The 16,488-nt window shown below is 47.3% G+C and overlaps 1 protein-coding gene across 3 annotated transcripts in view; it reads right to left on the bottom strand.

Annotated features, from left to right (window-relative positions):
• The window catches only part of RADX (RPA1 related single stranded DNA binding protein, X-linked), a 133,135-nt gene that overhangs the window by 15,734 nt on the left and 100,913 nt on the right, over positions 1 to 16,488 (bottom strand). For all 3 annotated transcript variants that reach the window (XM_063937361.1, XM_063937360.1, XM_063937362.1), the window contains one exon: positions 4,646 to 4,866. In XM_063937361.1, the coding sequence (XP_063793431.1) occupies positions 4,646 to 4,866 (221 nt within the window). The remainder of the gene's footprint in view (positions 1 to 4,645; positions 4,867 to 16,488) is intronic.

Here is a 16,488-nt window from a genome sequence, read left to right as displayed (position 1 = left end):
TCCGTGGGGGCCTTCCTGGCCTCACACCACGCAACATATTTTCTCCAAATGCGGTGATAATGTTGTGCAGTCACCTCCTTCCTGGCTTTTACCAGTGTAGGAATGACCTCTTCCGGAATGCCTTTTTCCCTTAGAATTCGGCGTTCAACCGCCATGCCGTCAAACGCAGCCGCGGTAAGTCTTGGAATAGACACGGTCCCTGCTGAAGCAGGTCCCGTCTTAGAGGTAGAGGCCACGGATCCTCCGTGAGCATCTCTTGAAGTTCCGGGTACCAAGTTCTTCTTGGCCAATCCGGAGCCACTAGTATCGTTCTTACTCCCTTTTGCCGTATAATTCTCAGTACTTTTGGTATGAGAGGCAGAGGAGGGAACACATACACTGACTGGAACACCCACGGTGTTACCAGAGCGTCCACAGCTATTGCCTGAGGGTCTCTTGACCTGGCGCAATACCTGTCCAGTTTTTTGTTGAGGCGGGACGCCATCATATCCACCATTGGTTTTTCCCAACGGTTCACAATCATGTGGAAGACTTCTGGATGAAGTCCCCACTCTCCCGGGTGTAGATCGTGTCTGCTGAGGAAGTCTGCTTCCCAGTTGTCCACTCCCGGAATGAATACTGCTGACAGTGCTATCACATGATCTTCCGCCCAGCGAAGAATCCTTGCAGCTTCTGCCATTGCTGTCCTGCTTCTTGTGCCGCCCTGTCTGTTTACGTGGGCGACTGCCGTGATGTTGTCCGACTGGATCAACACCGGCTGACCCTGAAGCAGGGGTTTTGCCAGACTTAGAGCATTGTAAATCGCTCTTAGCTCCAGTATATTTATGTGAAGAGACATCTCCAGGCTTGACCATACTCCCTGGAAGTTTCTTCCCTGTGTGACCGCTCCCCAGCCTCTCAGACTGGCATCCGTGGTCACCAGGACCCAGTCCTGTATGCCGAATCTGCGGCCCTCTAACAGATGAGCACTCTGCAACCACCACAGAAGAGACACCCTTGTCCGTGGCGATAAGGTTATCCGCTGATGCATCTGCAGATGTGATCCGGACCATTTGTCCAGTAGATCCCACTGAAAAGTTCGTGCGTGGAATCTGCCGAATGGAATCGCTTCGTAAGAAGCCACCATCTTTCCCAGGACTCTTGTGCATTGATGCACAGACACTTTCCCTGGTTTTAGGAGGTTCCTGACAAGTTCGGATAACTCCCTGGCTTTCTCCTTCGGAAGAAACACCTTTTTCTGAACCGTGTCCAGAATCATTCCCAGGAACAGCAGACGTGTCGTCGGGGTCAACTGGGATTTTGGAAAATTCAGAATCCACCCGTGTTGTTGCAGCACTAGTTGGGTTAGTGCTACTCCGTCCTCCAGCTGTTCTCTGGACCTTGCCCTTATCAGGAGATCGTCCAAGTAAGGGATAATTAATACGCCTCTTCTTCGCAGAAGAATCATCATTTCGGCCATTACCTTGGTAAAGACCCGAGGTGCCGTGGACAATCCAAACGGCAGCGTCTGAAACTGATAATGACAGTTTTGCACCACGAACCTGAGGTACCCTTGATGTGAAGGGCAAATTGGGACATGCAGGTAAGCATCCTTTATGTCCAGGGACACCATAAAGTCCCCTTCTTCCAGATTCGCTATCACTGCTCTGAGTGACTCCATCTTGAACTTGAATTTTTGTATGTACAGGTTCAAAGATTTCAGATTTAGAATAGGTCTTACCGAGCCGTCCGGCTTCGGTACCACAAATAGCGTGGAGTAATACCCCTTTCCCTGTTGTAGGAGGGGTACCTTGACTATCACCTGCTGAGAAAACAGCTTGTGAATGGCTTCCAATACCGTCGCCCTGTCTGAGGGAGACGTTGGCAAAGCAGACTTTAGGAACCGGCGAGGGGGAGACTTCTCGAATTCCAACCTGTAACCCTGAGATACTACCTGCAGAATCCAGGGGTCCACCTGTGAGCAAGCCCACTGTGCGCTGAAATTCTTGAGTCGACCCCCCACCGCTCCTGAGTCCGCTTGTAAGGCCCCAGCGTCATGCTGAGGGCTTTGCAGAACCCTGGGAGGGCTTCTGTTCCTGGGCAGGGGCTGCTTGCTGCCCTCTCTTACCCCTTCCTCTGCCCCGAGGCAGATATGACTGTCCTTTTGTCCGCTTGTTCTTATAGGACCGAAAGGACTGCGGCTGAAAAGACGGTGTCTTTTTCTGTTGGGAGGGGGTCTGAGGTAAAAAGGTGGATTTTCCGGCAGTTGCCGTGGCCACCAGATCCGATAGACCGACGCCAAATAATTCCTCCCCTTTATACGGCAATACTTCCATATGTCGTTTGGAATCCGCATCACCTGACCACTGTCGCGTCCATAAACTCCTTCTGGCAGATATGGACATCGCATTTACTCTCGATGCCAGAGTGCAAATATCTCTCTGAGCATCTCGCATATAAAGGAAAGCATCCTTTAATTGCTCTATAGTCAATAAAATACTGTCCCTATCCAGGGTATCAATATTTTCAGTCAGGGAATCCAACCAGACGACCCCAGCACTGCACATCCAGGCTGAGGCGATGGCTGGTCGCAGTATAACACCAGTATGTGTGTATATACTTTTTAGGGTAGTTTCCAGTCTCCTATCAGCTGGATCCCTGAGGGCGGCCGTATCAGGAGACGGTAACGCCACTTGTTTTGATAAGCGTGTGAGCGCCTTATCCACCCTAGGGGGTGTTTCCCAGCGCGCCCTAACCTCTGGCGGGAAAGGGTATAATGCTAATAACTTTTTTGAAATTAGCACTTTTCTATCTGGGTTAACCCACGCTTCATCACATACATCATTTAATTCCTCTGATTCAGGAAAAACTACAGGTAGTTTTTTCACCCCCCACATAATACCCCTTTTTGTGGTACTTGCAGTATCAGAGATATGCAAAGCCTCCTTCATTGCCGTGATCATATAACGTGTGGCCCTACTTGAAAATACGTTTGTTTCATCACCGTCGACACTAGATTCAGTGTCTGTGTCTGGGTCTGTGTCGACCGACTGAGGTAAAGGGCGCTTTACAGCCCTTGACGGTGTCTGAGACGCCTGGGCAGGTACTAACTGGTTTGCCGGCCGTCTCATGTCGTCAACTGATTTTTGTAATGTGCTGACATTATCACGTAATTCCATAAACAAAGCCATCCATTCCGGTGTCGACTCCCTGGGGGGTGACATCACCATTATCGGCAATTGCTCTGCCTCCACACCAACATCGTCCTCATACATGTCGACACACACGTACCGACACACAGCAGACACACAGGGAATGCTCTTATCGAAGACAGGACCCCACTAGCCCTTTGGGGAGACAGAGGGAGAGTTTGCCAGCACACACCCAAGCGCTATAATATATATGGGAACAACCTTATATAAGTGTTGTTCCTTATAGCAGCTTAAATATATAAAAATATCGCCAAAAAATGCCCCCCCCTCTCTGTTTTACCCTGTTTCTGTAGTGCAGTGCAGGGGAGAGTCCTGGGAGCCTTCCTCACAGCGGAGCTGAGCAGGAAAATGGCGCTGTGTGCTGAGGAGAATAAGCCCCGCCCCCTATTTCGGCGGGCTTTTCTCCCGGAGTTTTAGATATCTGGCATGGGTTAAATACATACATATAGCCTCAATGGCTATATGTGATGTATTCTTTTGCCATAAGGTATTAAATATTGCTGCCCAGGGCGCCCCCAGCAGCGCCCTGCACCCTCCGTGACCGCTTGGTGTGAAGTGTGTGACAACAATGGCGCACAGCTGCAGTGCTGTGCGCTACCTTCATGAAGACTGAAGAGCCTTCTGCCGCCTGTTTCCGGACCTTCAATCTTCAGCATCTGTAAGGGGGGTCGGCGGCGCGGCTCCGGGACGAACCCCAGGGTGAGACCTGTGTTCCGACTCCCTCTGGAGCTAATGGTGTCCAGTAGCCTAAGAATCCAATCCATCCTGCACGCAGGTGAGTTGAAATTCTCTCCCCTAAGTCCCTCGATGCAGTGAGCCTGTTGCCAGCAGGACTCACTGAAAATAAAAAACCTAAAAACTTTTTCTAAGCAGCTCTTTAGGAGAGCCACCTAGATTGCACCCTGCTCGGACGGGCACAAAAACCTAACTGAGGCTTGGAGGAGGGTCATAGGGGGAGGAGCCAGTACACACCACCTAATCCTAAAGCTTTATTTTTGTGCCCTGTCTCCTGCGGAGCCGCTATTCCCCATGGTCCTGACGGAGTCCCCAGCATCCACTTAGGACGTTAGAGAAATTAGGTTAGCCATTTTATTTGGAGGTATTTTATTTATTTATGGGGGGCTGGCTTAATATGCACAGACTGTGCTATGCTGCACAGTCCTTTGTGTATGCTCAGCAATCAACACCACATCACCTGGCCAACTCATATGAACCAAGTAGCACAAAAAGTTTTTGGTTTCTTCACTCAAATCAGACGACATCAGATTTATGAGGCATCAGTGATGGCTATATGTGCACAGAAGACAGTAAAGCCCAGCCTACCAAAAGATACAGACTGCAGGAAAGGTAAGTGCTAGACAAATCCTGCTAGGGAAGGACTCTAGCTAACAATTAGACAAACCACATTAGGTTATATTTGTGAAACTGATTACTAGACCAAGAGTCTGCCTTACAGTATGGGTTCCCGTTGCTTTTTCCTTCTTTTCACCAGGCTCACATTATTGGTTTCACCCTGAGGTGTGAGCTCTTCTGTACAGTGCTGTAACAGGTTGCCAGAATGGTTTATCCCTACAGGATGGTCTCTTTGTTGACCGCCTAAAGTGAGTATCTCAGCAATTGGTTCTCTGGTCCCAAACTGTGGAACAGTACATGTTGGTACAGGCACCATGTTTTCCTGCAAAAGAGAAAAAAGGAAAATAAATTTTATTCTTTTCTTTTTTAACAGCAAAAAGATTTAGGTGCTACAGCATACACAATAAGCAACACCAATTAGTATACTAACAATAATGGTAAAATAATATTTAATAAAATGATATAATGAAGATTTTACCACAACCAGCTGTCTAAAAAGGTACGGCACACACTTAACAGACCTACCCAAAAACCAACAAGACTGTGCTGCAAGGAAACACTAGCCACTGCTCCAAAAACACTAACATCTAAGATAAACACAACCAGTTTCGGAATTCACTATGAAAAGCAACAGTCCATTGTACAATTTAAATGAAAACAAATGATAAACACGCAGCACAGGAATTCCGAATCAACCGAGCCATAAATTCATGGTTCCATAGTCTGCAATCATAACGCTCAACGTCCCACTATGTATAGTGAAATTTAGTCTGCAATTAATAAATACCAAATGGAAAAAGCTTCAAATCAAATATTTCACTTCAAAACGCCCAGTGAAATAGTTAACAGGGTGAGAACTTATGTTAAAGTAGGAGATCAGTTCCTCCATTTTAGCTTAATATTAAGCGCATAAAGTCCTGGCCATCGGTACCACATCCAGTTGATACATGGACTATCTGATTCAGCAGCATAGATTCTACTAGTGGGTATTTAGCACATATTGGGGTATATGCAATTAGAGGCGAATCGCGGCAAATTATCGCCGTTTTTTAATTAGACACAATTCGACCGTCCAATTTCGGCAAGTGGTTGCCGAAATTCACCATATTCAATGGAAAACGGATTCGACAGTCCCGCGGGCGAAAAACGGCCGATTTGCCGGATTTTGCCGCGATTTTAAAAAACGGGGAAAAACCCGAAAAAAAATGGCGTGGGGTCCCCCCTCCAAAGCATAACCAGCCTCGGGCTCTTCGAGCTGGTCCTGGTTCTAAAAATGCGGGGTAAAAATTGACAGGGGATCCCCCGTATTTTTAAAACCAGCACCGGGCTCTGCGCCTGATGCTGGTGCAAAAAATACGGGGGACAAAAAGAGTAGGGGTCCCCCGTATTTTTTACACCAGCATCGGGCTCCACTAGCTGGACAGATAATGCCACAACCGGGGGTCACTTTTATACAGTGCCTTGCGGCCGTGGCATTAAATATCCAACTAGTCACCCCTGGCCGAGGTACCCTGGGGGAGTGGGGACCCCTTCAATCAAGGGGTCCCCCCCCCAGCCACCCAAGGGCCAGGGGTGAAGCCCGAGGCTGTCCCCCCCATCCAAGGGCTGCGGATGGGGGGCTGATAGCCTTGTCAAAATTGAAAGAATATTGTTTTTTCCAGTAGTACTACAAGTCCCAGCAAGCCTCCCCCGCAAGCTGGTACTTGGAGAACCACAAGTACCAGCATGCGGGAGAAAAACGGGCCCGCTGGTACCTGTAGTACTACTGGAAAAAAAATACCCAAATAAAAACAGGAGACACACACCGTGACAAGTACAACTTTATTACACACTGCCGACACACATACATACTTACCTATGTTGACACGCCGACTGCCACAGTCTCCGACGATCCGAGGGTACCTGTGAAAAAAATTATACTCACCTGCCAGTGTCCAGAGATAAATCCACGTCCAGAGATAATCCTCGTACTTGGCAAAAAAAAACACGAACACCCGAACCACCGGACTGAAAGGGGTCCCATGTTGACACATGAGACCCCTTTCCCCGAATGCCGGGACCCCACGTCCTGTCACTGAGGTCCCTTCAGCCAATCAGGAAGCGCTACTCCGTGGCGCTCACCTGATTGGCTGTGCGCGTCTAAGCTCAGACAGCGCATCGCACAGCTGCCTCCATTACTTTCAATGGTGGGAACTTTGCCGTCAGCAGTGGGGTTACCCGCGGTCAGCCGCTGACCGGCGGGTGACCCCACCGCTAACCGCAAAGTTCCCACCATTGAATATAATGGAGGGAGCTGTGCGATGCGCTGACAGCTCAGACGCGCACAGAGCCAATCAGCAGAGTGCAAGGACGTTGCGCTCGCTGATTGGCTTACGAGACCTTTCAGTGACAGCAGTCACAGGGGGGTCTCTCTGCATTCGGGGAAAGGGGTCCCATGTGTCAACATGGTACCCCTTTCAGTCCGCTGGTCGGGTGTTCGTTTTCTTTTTTTGACAAGTACGTGGATTTATCTCTGGACCATGGATCAGGTGAGTATAATTATCTTTTATTTTCAGGTACCCGTGGATTCTACTTGGAGAAGAGGACCGACTGCTTCGTGTCAACATAGGTAAGTATGTGTGTGTTGGCAGTGTGTAATAAAGTTGTACTTGTCACGGTGTGTGTCTCCTGTTTTTATTTGGGTATTTTTTCCCCAGTAGTACTACAGGTACCAGCGGGCCCGGTTTTCCTCCGCATGCTGGTACTTGTGGTTCTCCAAGTACCAGCTTGCGGGGGAGGCTTGCTGGGACTTGTAGTACTATTGGAAAAAACAATATTCTGTCATTTTACTCAAGGCTATCAGCCTCCCATCCGCAGCCCTTGGATGGGGGGGACAGCCTCGGGCTTCACCCCTGGCCCTTGGGTGGCTGGGGGGGGGGACCCCTTGATTGAAGGGGTCCCCACTCCCCCAGGGTACCCCGGCCAGGGGTGACTAGTTGGATATTTAATGCCACGGCCGCAAGGCACTGTATAAAAGTGACCCCCGGCTGTGGCATTATCTGTCCAGCTAGTGGAGCCCGATGCTGGTGTATAAAATACGGGGGACCCCTACTCTTTTTGTCCCCCGTATTTTTGCACCAGCACCAGGCGCAGAGCCCGGTGCTGGTTTTAAAAATACGGGGGATCCCCTGTCAATTTTCCCCCCGCATTTTTAGAACCAGGACCAGCTCGAAGAGCCCGAGGCTGGTTATGCTTTGGAGAGGGGACCCCACGCCATTTTTTTTCTGAATTTTACCATTCCATCTAAAAAAAAAAAAAAAAAAAAAAAAATATTTAAAAAAATATATAAATAATACTTGTGCCTCCAAAAAAGACAAACCAAGTACCTGATCCCTTCTAATATAAATAGATATGCTATTATCAATAAAAAAAACAAAAAAAAAAACATGTTTTAAATTTTTTTTATTAGTTTCACCCACCAAAGTATGGCGGATTGAAAATGACGAATTTACTGTCTAAAAGCACTGTTGTCGAATTTCCAAACTTCAATTGAATACACTTTGGTCGAATTGCAGCACTTGTATCATTGCAGAAAAGTCGAATTTGACAAAAGTCGAATTTCAAAAAGTCGAATTTTGAAAGTCCGTTTTTTTGACGGAAAGCACTGAATTGCATTGACGATTTTTTTTTTTTTGGCGAAAAATTCCCGAAATTCGACAATTTCGGGAATTCGACCGCAATTGCATATACCCCATTGTTTTATAAGAAACACTATATAAAGATGAACTGATACTTTCTGTGGCATATAATGAATTAACAGAAGTCACAGTGGCAGGTAAAATAGTTCCCAAGTCCTATGCAGAAACTACTTTCTCTGCTGGCAACTGGTGGTATCATCAGAAGTAGCGAAGCCAATCCCGGGCCATTTTTTTCAATCCCGGGATTACCGGGATACCCGGGATTGGCTTTTATCTAGGTGACCGCCCCCTCGCCCCACCCCGCCTCAAACATATAACTCACCATATACCGGGGGCAGGTAAAAGGGGAACATCCTGTGAATGCTGCTGGCGGCTCCCACCAGCAGCTGACAGCGCCGCGTGACCTCTCACGCTGCGCTGGGGAACCAGAAGGAGGAAGCCGGGCAGCGTTTGAGCGTCCTGTGGACGCTCAACGCTGATCCCTCAATCCCGGGATTGAATCCTGGCCATTTTTGGGCCTAAATCCCGGGATCCCACCGATCCCGATCAAGGGATTGGCCACCATAATCAGAATGGTTCCCACAGGGTTAGCTGGTATCCACCTACTTAAAACTCACACTGAAGGCAGCGATACACAATGCAATTATCGGCCCGATAAGTCAACTATCAGCTGGGTACTTTAAGTAATTCTCACTGAGCCGTGGCTTCTTCTCTTCTATAGCTCCTAGTCTGGGATCAGTCAGTTTTATGCCCATAGGAGCAGATTGCTTCTATGTACTGTGCGGTTTATGCATCCAATTATTACTAAAAGAAGATTTATGGTAAGACTTACCATTGTTAAATCTCTTTCTGCGAGGTACACTAGTTTCCACAGGGAATAACATCGGGGTGTAGAGTTGGATCTTGATCCGAGGCACCAACAGGCTAAATCTTTGACTGTTCCCAGGATGCAATGCACTGCCTTCTCTATAGCCCCGCCTCCAGGCATTGGAGCTAATTTTTGTTAACTAGTTCAATGCAGTAGCAGGTAAGAGACGGTAGATGTTAAACATAGACCCACATTCTCACGACAGGAAAAGGGACTAGTGGCTAATGCCATACAAACCAAAAGAAGCTAAGTACGTCAGGGTGGGCGCCCTGTGTACCACGGTGAAAGATTTAACAATGGTAAGTCTTACCATAAATCTCTTTTTCTGCAGCGGGGTACACTGGTATTCCACAGAAAATAACATCGCGGATGTCCTAAAGCAGTTCTTCATGGGAGGGGACGCACTGTAACCGGCGTCCAAAGGAAGCATCCTGAGAAGTATCAAAGGCATAGAACCTGATGACGTGTCACTGAGGTCCATGTAGCCTCCTTACACAACTGTTAAGAGGACGCGCCACGGCGGGCCGCCCAAGAAGGTCCAACAGACCGAGTAGAATGGGCTTTGATACCAGCAGGAGATGGGAGTGCAGCCTGCGCATAAGCTTGTGCAATCACCATTCTAATCCATCAGGCCAAGGTCTGCTTACTCGCAGGCCAGCCACGTCTGTGAAAACCAAAAAGGACAAAAAGAGAGTCTGAACTCTTGATAGAGGCAGTACTTTCTACATATATACGGAGACACCGTGCCACATCCAAAGACCGCTATTTGGAGGACAAACCAGGAGAGATAAAGGCCGGAACCACAATCTCTTAGTTAAGGTGGAAAAATGACACCACCTTAGGTAGATAACCAGGGCGAGTTCTAAAAACTGCCCGGACTCAAGAGGTTCAAACAGAGACTCTTGAAGGGCATTAAGAACAACAGACAGATCCCATGGAGCCACAGGAGGGACATAGGGAGGCTGAATCCGTAGTACGCCCTCAGTGACTGTATGAACATCAGGAATAGATACAATTTTTTGCTGAAACCACACTGACAAGGCAGAAATGTGAACCTTGAGGGAGGCCATGCTAAGTCCTAAATCCAGGCCTCGTTGCAAAAAAGCCAAAAGTCTCGAAGTACTAAACTTGTATGCATCATAATTCTTAGCAGCACACCAGGTGAAGTAAGAATTCCAGACCCTATAATTAATCCGTGCAGAAACCGGTTTGCGGTCCTTCAACATAGTTTGAATAACTGCCTCAGAAAATCCTTTGACCCTCAGGAGTGAAGCTTCAAGAGCCACGCCGCCAAAGCCAGGGGCCCTGAACGAGGAGGTCTGGGCGTTGAGGAAATAGAAGAGTACGCTCGATCGAGAGACCCTGCAGGTCTGAGAACCAATGCCGTCTGGGCCACGCTGGAGCGACTAGAAGCAGTATTCCTCCTTTTTGCTTGAACTTCCGTAGTACCCTGGGCAGGAGTGACACTGGAGGGAACACGTATGGCAGCCGAAAGTTCCATGGAATTGCCAGTGCATCCACGAACGCTGCTTGAGGATCCCTTGTCCTTGCTCCAAAGAACGGAACCTTGTGATTGTGTCGAGATGCCATCAGGTCTACATCTGGTAGACCCCACTTGTCCACAAGGAGTTAGAAGACCTCCGGATGAAGACTCCACTCCCCGGCGTGTACTTCTTGACAACTGAGGAAGTCCGCTTCCCAGTTGAGGACCCCCGGAAAAAACACCGACGATATTGCTGGCAGATGGCATTCCGCCCATCGAAGAATTATGCCATGCGGCTTTGAGTGCCGCCTTGATGATTTATGTACGCCACCGTGGTGGCATTGTCCTATTGTACTTGAACAGGCCTGTTCTGTACAAAAGGCAGGGCCAGTGTCAACGCATGAACACTGCCCGCAATTCCAGAATGTTTATCGGGAGGAGAGATTCCTCCCTGGTCCACCGACCCTGGAGAGAGTGTTGCTCCAACACCGCACCCCAACCCCGCACACTGGCATCCGTTGTTAAGAGAACCCAGTTGGAGATCCAGAAGGGACGACTCCTGCTCAATTGTTGGTCCTGTAACCACCAACTCAGTGACAGAGGAACCTCCGGAGTCAAGGAGATCATTTGAGTCCTGATCCGGTGAGGCAAGCCGTCCCACTTAGAAAGGATTAACCGCTGTAGAGGGCGGGAATGAAATTGAGCATACTCTACCATGTCGAAAGCCGACACCATGAGGCCTAGTACTTGCATCGCCGAGTGCATCGACACTCTTTGGCGAGAGAGGAAGTATCTGATTGTGTCCTGAAGTTTCAGGACCTTCTCCGGAGACAAGAACAAACGTTGATTGTTTGTGTCCAGTAATGCCCCCAAGTGTACCATGCTCTGAACAGGGACCAGTGAGGATTTCTTCCAGTTGATGAGCCACCCGTGGGCTTACAGGAATTGGACAGTCAGCTCCAGATGACGGAGGACGCAGGATCCTGTTACTCTGATGGCGGCGAAGGGCCGTCATTACCACCATGACCTTGGTGAAGATCCGAGGAGCCGTGGTCAGTCCGAAGGGCAAGACTTGGAACTGATAATGAAGGTTGCCAATAGCAAACCGAAGATATTTCTGATGCAACATGGCAATAGTTATGTGTAGGTAAACATCCTGTATATCCAGGGATACCATATAGTCCTTGGGTTCCATAGCCAGTACAATAGAGCGCAGTTTCCAGATGGAAATTGGACACCCTCACAAATTTGTTAAAAGATTTGAGGTTGAGTATAGGTCGGGAGGATCCATTCGGCTTTGGAACTAGAAACATCGTCGAATAGTATCCCCTGCCTCTCTGAGACAGAGGCACCGGCACTATCACTCCTGTATCCAGGAAGGATTGGATAACCAAATATAGATTTTGTGCTTTTAACGGATCCGAAGGCATAACCACTAAGCAAAACTTGCGAGGGGGACGTCTCTTGAAAGAGATTGCGTACCCGTGAGAGACCACTTCCTGCACCCAGGCGTCCGAAGTGGTCTTTAACCATACCTGGGTGAACTGCACAAGTCAGCCTCCCACCCCGGGGTCCCCCAGGGTGAGGTCCACCCAATCATGCAGCAGGCTTGTCCAGTTTGGGAGCAGGCTGACGGGCGGCCCAAGAACGTTTAGGTTGGGCTTAGAGGACTTTGAAGTGCGAGCCTGTCTCGGTTACGCCTGACTCTTTGATTTACCTGGAGGTCAAAAGGAACGAAAAGTAGTACTCTTTGCCTTCGGAACGGAAGGATTAGTACTTGAGAGAAACGCAGAGTTGGCCGACGCCAAGTCGGTCACAATTTTGTTCAGATCATCTCCAAATATTATATCTCCCTTAAAAGAGAGTACCTCCAAGGTCTTCTTAGAGTCCAGGTCCAACGACCAGGACCGTAACCACAGAATCCGGCGAGCCAGGATAGATGTAGTAGATGCGTTGGCCGCCATAATGCCTGCATCAGAGGCCGCCTCCTGCATATAGTGGGAGGCTGTGGTAATATAGGTCAGATATTGTCTGGCAGTGTCAGAAAAATTCAGAGGTAGCTCTTCCTCAATTGCTTGAACCCATGCTTCAATGCCTTTTGCAGCCCAAGAGGCTGCCATAGTGGGTCTATGTACAGCACCTGTAGGAGTGTAAATAGACTTAAAGCAACCCTCCACACGCTTATCCGTCGTTTCCTTTAAAGAGGTGATGGTGGTGACAGGCAGAGTAGATGACACCACAAGACGAAATACATGCGAGTCCACTGGTGGAGGGGATTCCCAGTTGTTACTCAACTCCACAGAGACAGGATAACAAGCTAGCATCTTTTTAGACAGGGAAAATTTCTTCCTGGAGAAGACCAGGATTCCTGACCTATTTCAATTAAATGGTCAAAATGTGGTAAGACTAATTTAGTACGCATCTGACGTTTGAACTTATCAGGTTTCTTACACGTATCAGGAGGGTCAATCTCATCATCAATCTGAAGAATCAGCTTGATGGCCTCCACTAGGTCAGGAACATCAACCTATGTTGTAGAATCTTCATCAGAAGCAGCAGTATCAGCATCTGATGGATCAGTATATTCCCCATCCGAATCGGAAGAATCATCTGAAATATTAGTGGATTGTGAGGAAGAAATGGTCCGCTTAGATGACCCTTTGGTCCCAGTAGGGCAAGGGTTAGGTTTTTGTTTAACCAAGGACTAATTTAATTGCTGTAACTGAGTTGACAGAGTATCCGCCCATGGTGGATTAACTACAGGGACAATATGTGGCTGTAATGGCACAGGAGGTCCCACAGGGTAAGTCTTGTTACAAGTGTAAGTCTTGTTACAAGCATACAGTTGTACAAGGAGATAGTTTAGCGCATCCCTAGCTTATCATAATTTTCATTGAAATTATAAGAAATTCTAAAAGTGGTCTATATAGAGGCGTACATTTATAAAAAAGCAAATTCAAAGAGTCTAATATAAAAGGGTATATAAAGTTTATTTATAAATAAAGACAATAATTAATAAAAAATGTATAAAAATAAGTACCGGTATGAGTGGTATGAGGTGACTGAAACACACAGTGAAAAATACAAACCAGTATATCCTGTGGAACACTATATGGTATAGGAGACCCTGACGAACTTAGTTCCCAAGGGTACAGAATATAGTGATAGCAATATGTGTGATACACAGAATAGAATCCACACAGCAGCTATAGGCACACACAGTCACAGGTACAATGCAGACAAATAAACAGTAAGACTGCACTGGACTAGTAATACTACATAGAGATATGGTTGTATACAGTTATAACAATGCACAGTAAACACTGGATTTATATCACAGAATACTTGTACTAAATATTCATATAGTAGTGCACTTGTTCTTAATGAAAGCTGTCTAAACGACATGTAGAATACTTAAGTGTCCTGTAAATGCACTGCGCTGATGAGACAGGCGGCTTTACAGAGGAGACAGTGCCCAGCAGTCCCAGGATCAGCGCAGCTCTGTGAAATGGAGCCCAAACGCTGACAGGGAGTGAGGGAGAGAGAGAGATGCAGCTACAGGTCAATGCCTTATCCCCTCTGCTGTACTTCACCACCGGGTACTATGGAGCCTATAATAAACGGATTTTAGTAAATCCGACCTGTGCTCCCTGCCCTGGTGGATATAGTGGGGTCCCTGCACGGCCACAGTGTCCACGCCAGCGGCGCAGTCAGTCTCCTGGCACCGCGACCAGATCGCAATTTCGGCGGGTCCCACCTGGGGGACCCTCTTACCTCCTCCCTGAAGTGCGGCCACACGATCCAGGAGAGCAGCCTGTTGGTGCCTCGGATCAAGATCCAACTCTACACACCAATGTTATTCCCTGTGGAATACCAGTGTACCCAGCTGCAGAAAGCTTATTTTATTTAGATTCATTAACTTCAGTTGCTGCCAATATTACAGCTGTAGGCAAGCCTTTAAGTACACACTGTATGGCATGAAAGGGGAAAAGGTGCTGGAAAGCACTTATTACAGCTGCAGCCCCGTTCCCCCTATCAGACCTCCGGAGGGGAGGACTCAGTCAATATCATGGTAAATTGTGATGTTGTCCCTAAGCAGCTGCAGCCTTAACAGCAAAGCACCTTTCTGCACGAAAATGCACTCTGGAGGGGTGGAAACTATCTATCCCGCTCTTCTCTCCCAAATCTAGAAGTAGAGAGTAGTAATGTACTGCAATCTGCAGACTGTTACCAGGTCTTGCAAGCATAAGCACACAATCTCCAGTGCCGCAGAAGGTGTCAGGAGTGGCCACGCTAACTAATTAGCTCCACTCCGCTTGTCTTCATCTATCTTTCTGAGGAAGCCGCCGAGCTCACTATAGGCGGAGAAACGCGTAAAAGAGGAGTGTGACCCACAGCTGGGAATCTCAGAAGCTTCCACTTTTTTGCCTTGAGCGTGAGGACCGGGCCATAATTGCCATCTGCTGAGCAAAGGTTGAGACGTCACCTTCGTGCAGGAATCTCCTGGTCTGAAGACACGCGGAGTGCAGCTAATTAGTTAGCGTGGCCACGCTGGACTGTTGAGTATATTCTAATACACTGTCTTAACTGGAAACAGTTACTAAATATTCACATTAACCAGTCCTGCTTGCTACATTTCTATAATTGGAAACAGTTACTAAATGTTTATACTAACCAGTTCTGCTTGATACATTGGCTACAATTGGAAATAGATATATACACATTAACCAGTTCTGCTTGTCACTGGAAATTACTGATTGTGCATGAGACATTTAAAGCTGCATGATGTGTCAAACTAATTGTGACTAACATAGCGCACTTTGAAGGATTTCATATTTCCAAAAGGACTGATTTTGAATTGGGGGTTGTTTTAATTAATTTTTAATACACCGGCCGTGTGGATTGATATAATTATATATGTAATGTGTGGTTATTAAATGTTGTATGTTTATATCTTTAACTGATCTGGACAGCGCTTCATTTATCTTTTTAGTTATTGCTTTATCTCTTGAGGTTACAGTGACCTCATAGTGGAGCTGCAGTTCCAGTTTGGTTATAAACAAACATTGCAAGACCTTAATTGTAAGCGCCCAAGTATTTTTCGTTTTTTGCCTTGTACTTGATTGCAGTTAAAAAAAAAATAAAAAAAAAAAATCTGAATTCAGCTGGGAACCCGCACTTCTGGCCAACTCGGACTTCATTACATCTGGCCCCATGTCAACATGTTCAGCATATTGGACAATCGGTATGTTGATAATGATGACATATCAGCACGGTCATGATGTCAACAATTTCTACAGCATCCCTAAGCCCTTTACGAAAACATTTTTAATAGCTATTGACATTATGAACGTCGACAATTGCACACCTATACAACCTTTAGTTTCTCCTCTTGGATGGTCATTCCAGACCTAGAAAAGCATAAAGGTTGGAAGTCTATAAATACATTTTAGCCCAGAAATCAGGCAGAACTTACATACCAATCTGAAAGACCTGAACACCCATGTGTGACTCAGCAAGTTCAATGTGGAATCCCCAAAATCAAATATATACAGCAGGGAGAGAAAAAAAAAGTACCCGGTGTCAATGGACATGCCCCTTCAAAGATTTACCCCAAAATAGCATGGCCACATCATGCAGCATGTAAAGACAGTAATGATATTTGTACACCCTAACATGCTTGGCCACAACCCCTCCACTCATTACCATGCAACTGGCAGCTCTCTTTGCGGCCCTGCATTGCAGACATTATTAGGCTCTGCAATGAGAGAATATGGAGTTCTAACAAGATATACTTTCAGCTGTAACGTGTTAAATAGCAGCCCTAGGAAGGCCTAGGCCAGAGGTTCCCAAACTGTGTGCCGTGGCTCCCTGGGGTGCCTCGGGACACTTGCAGGGGTGCCCTGGGTTGGTGGT

This window comes from Pseudophryne corroboree, chromosome 8 (assembly GCF_028390025.1).
Source record: "Pseudophryne corroboree isolate aPseCor3 chromosome 8, aPseCor3.hap2, whole genome shotgun sequence".
Classification (NCBI taxonomy): domain Eukaryota; kingdom Metazoa; phylum Chordata; class Amphibia; order Anura; family Myobatrachidae; genus Pseudophryne; species Pseudophryne corroboree.
The sequence above is the reverse complement of the archived record's forward strand: the minus strand, read 5'-3'. Positions and strand labels throughout refer to the sequence as shown.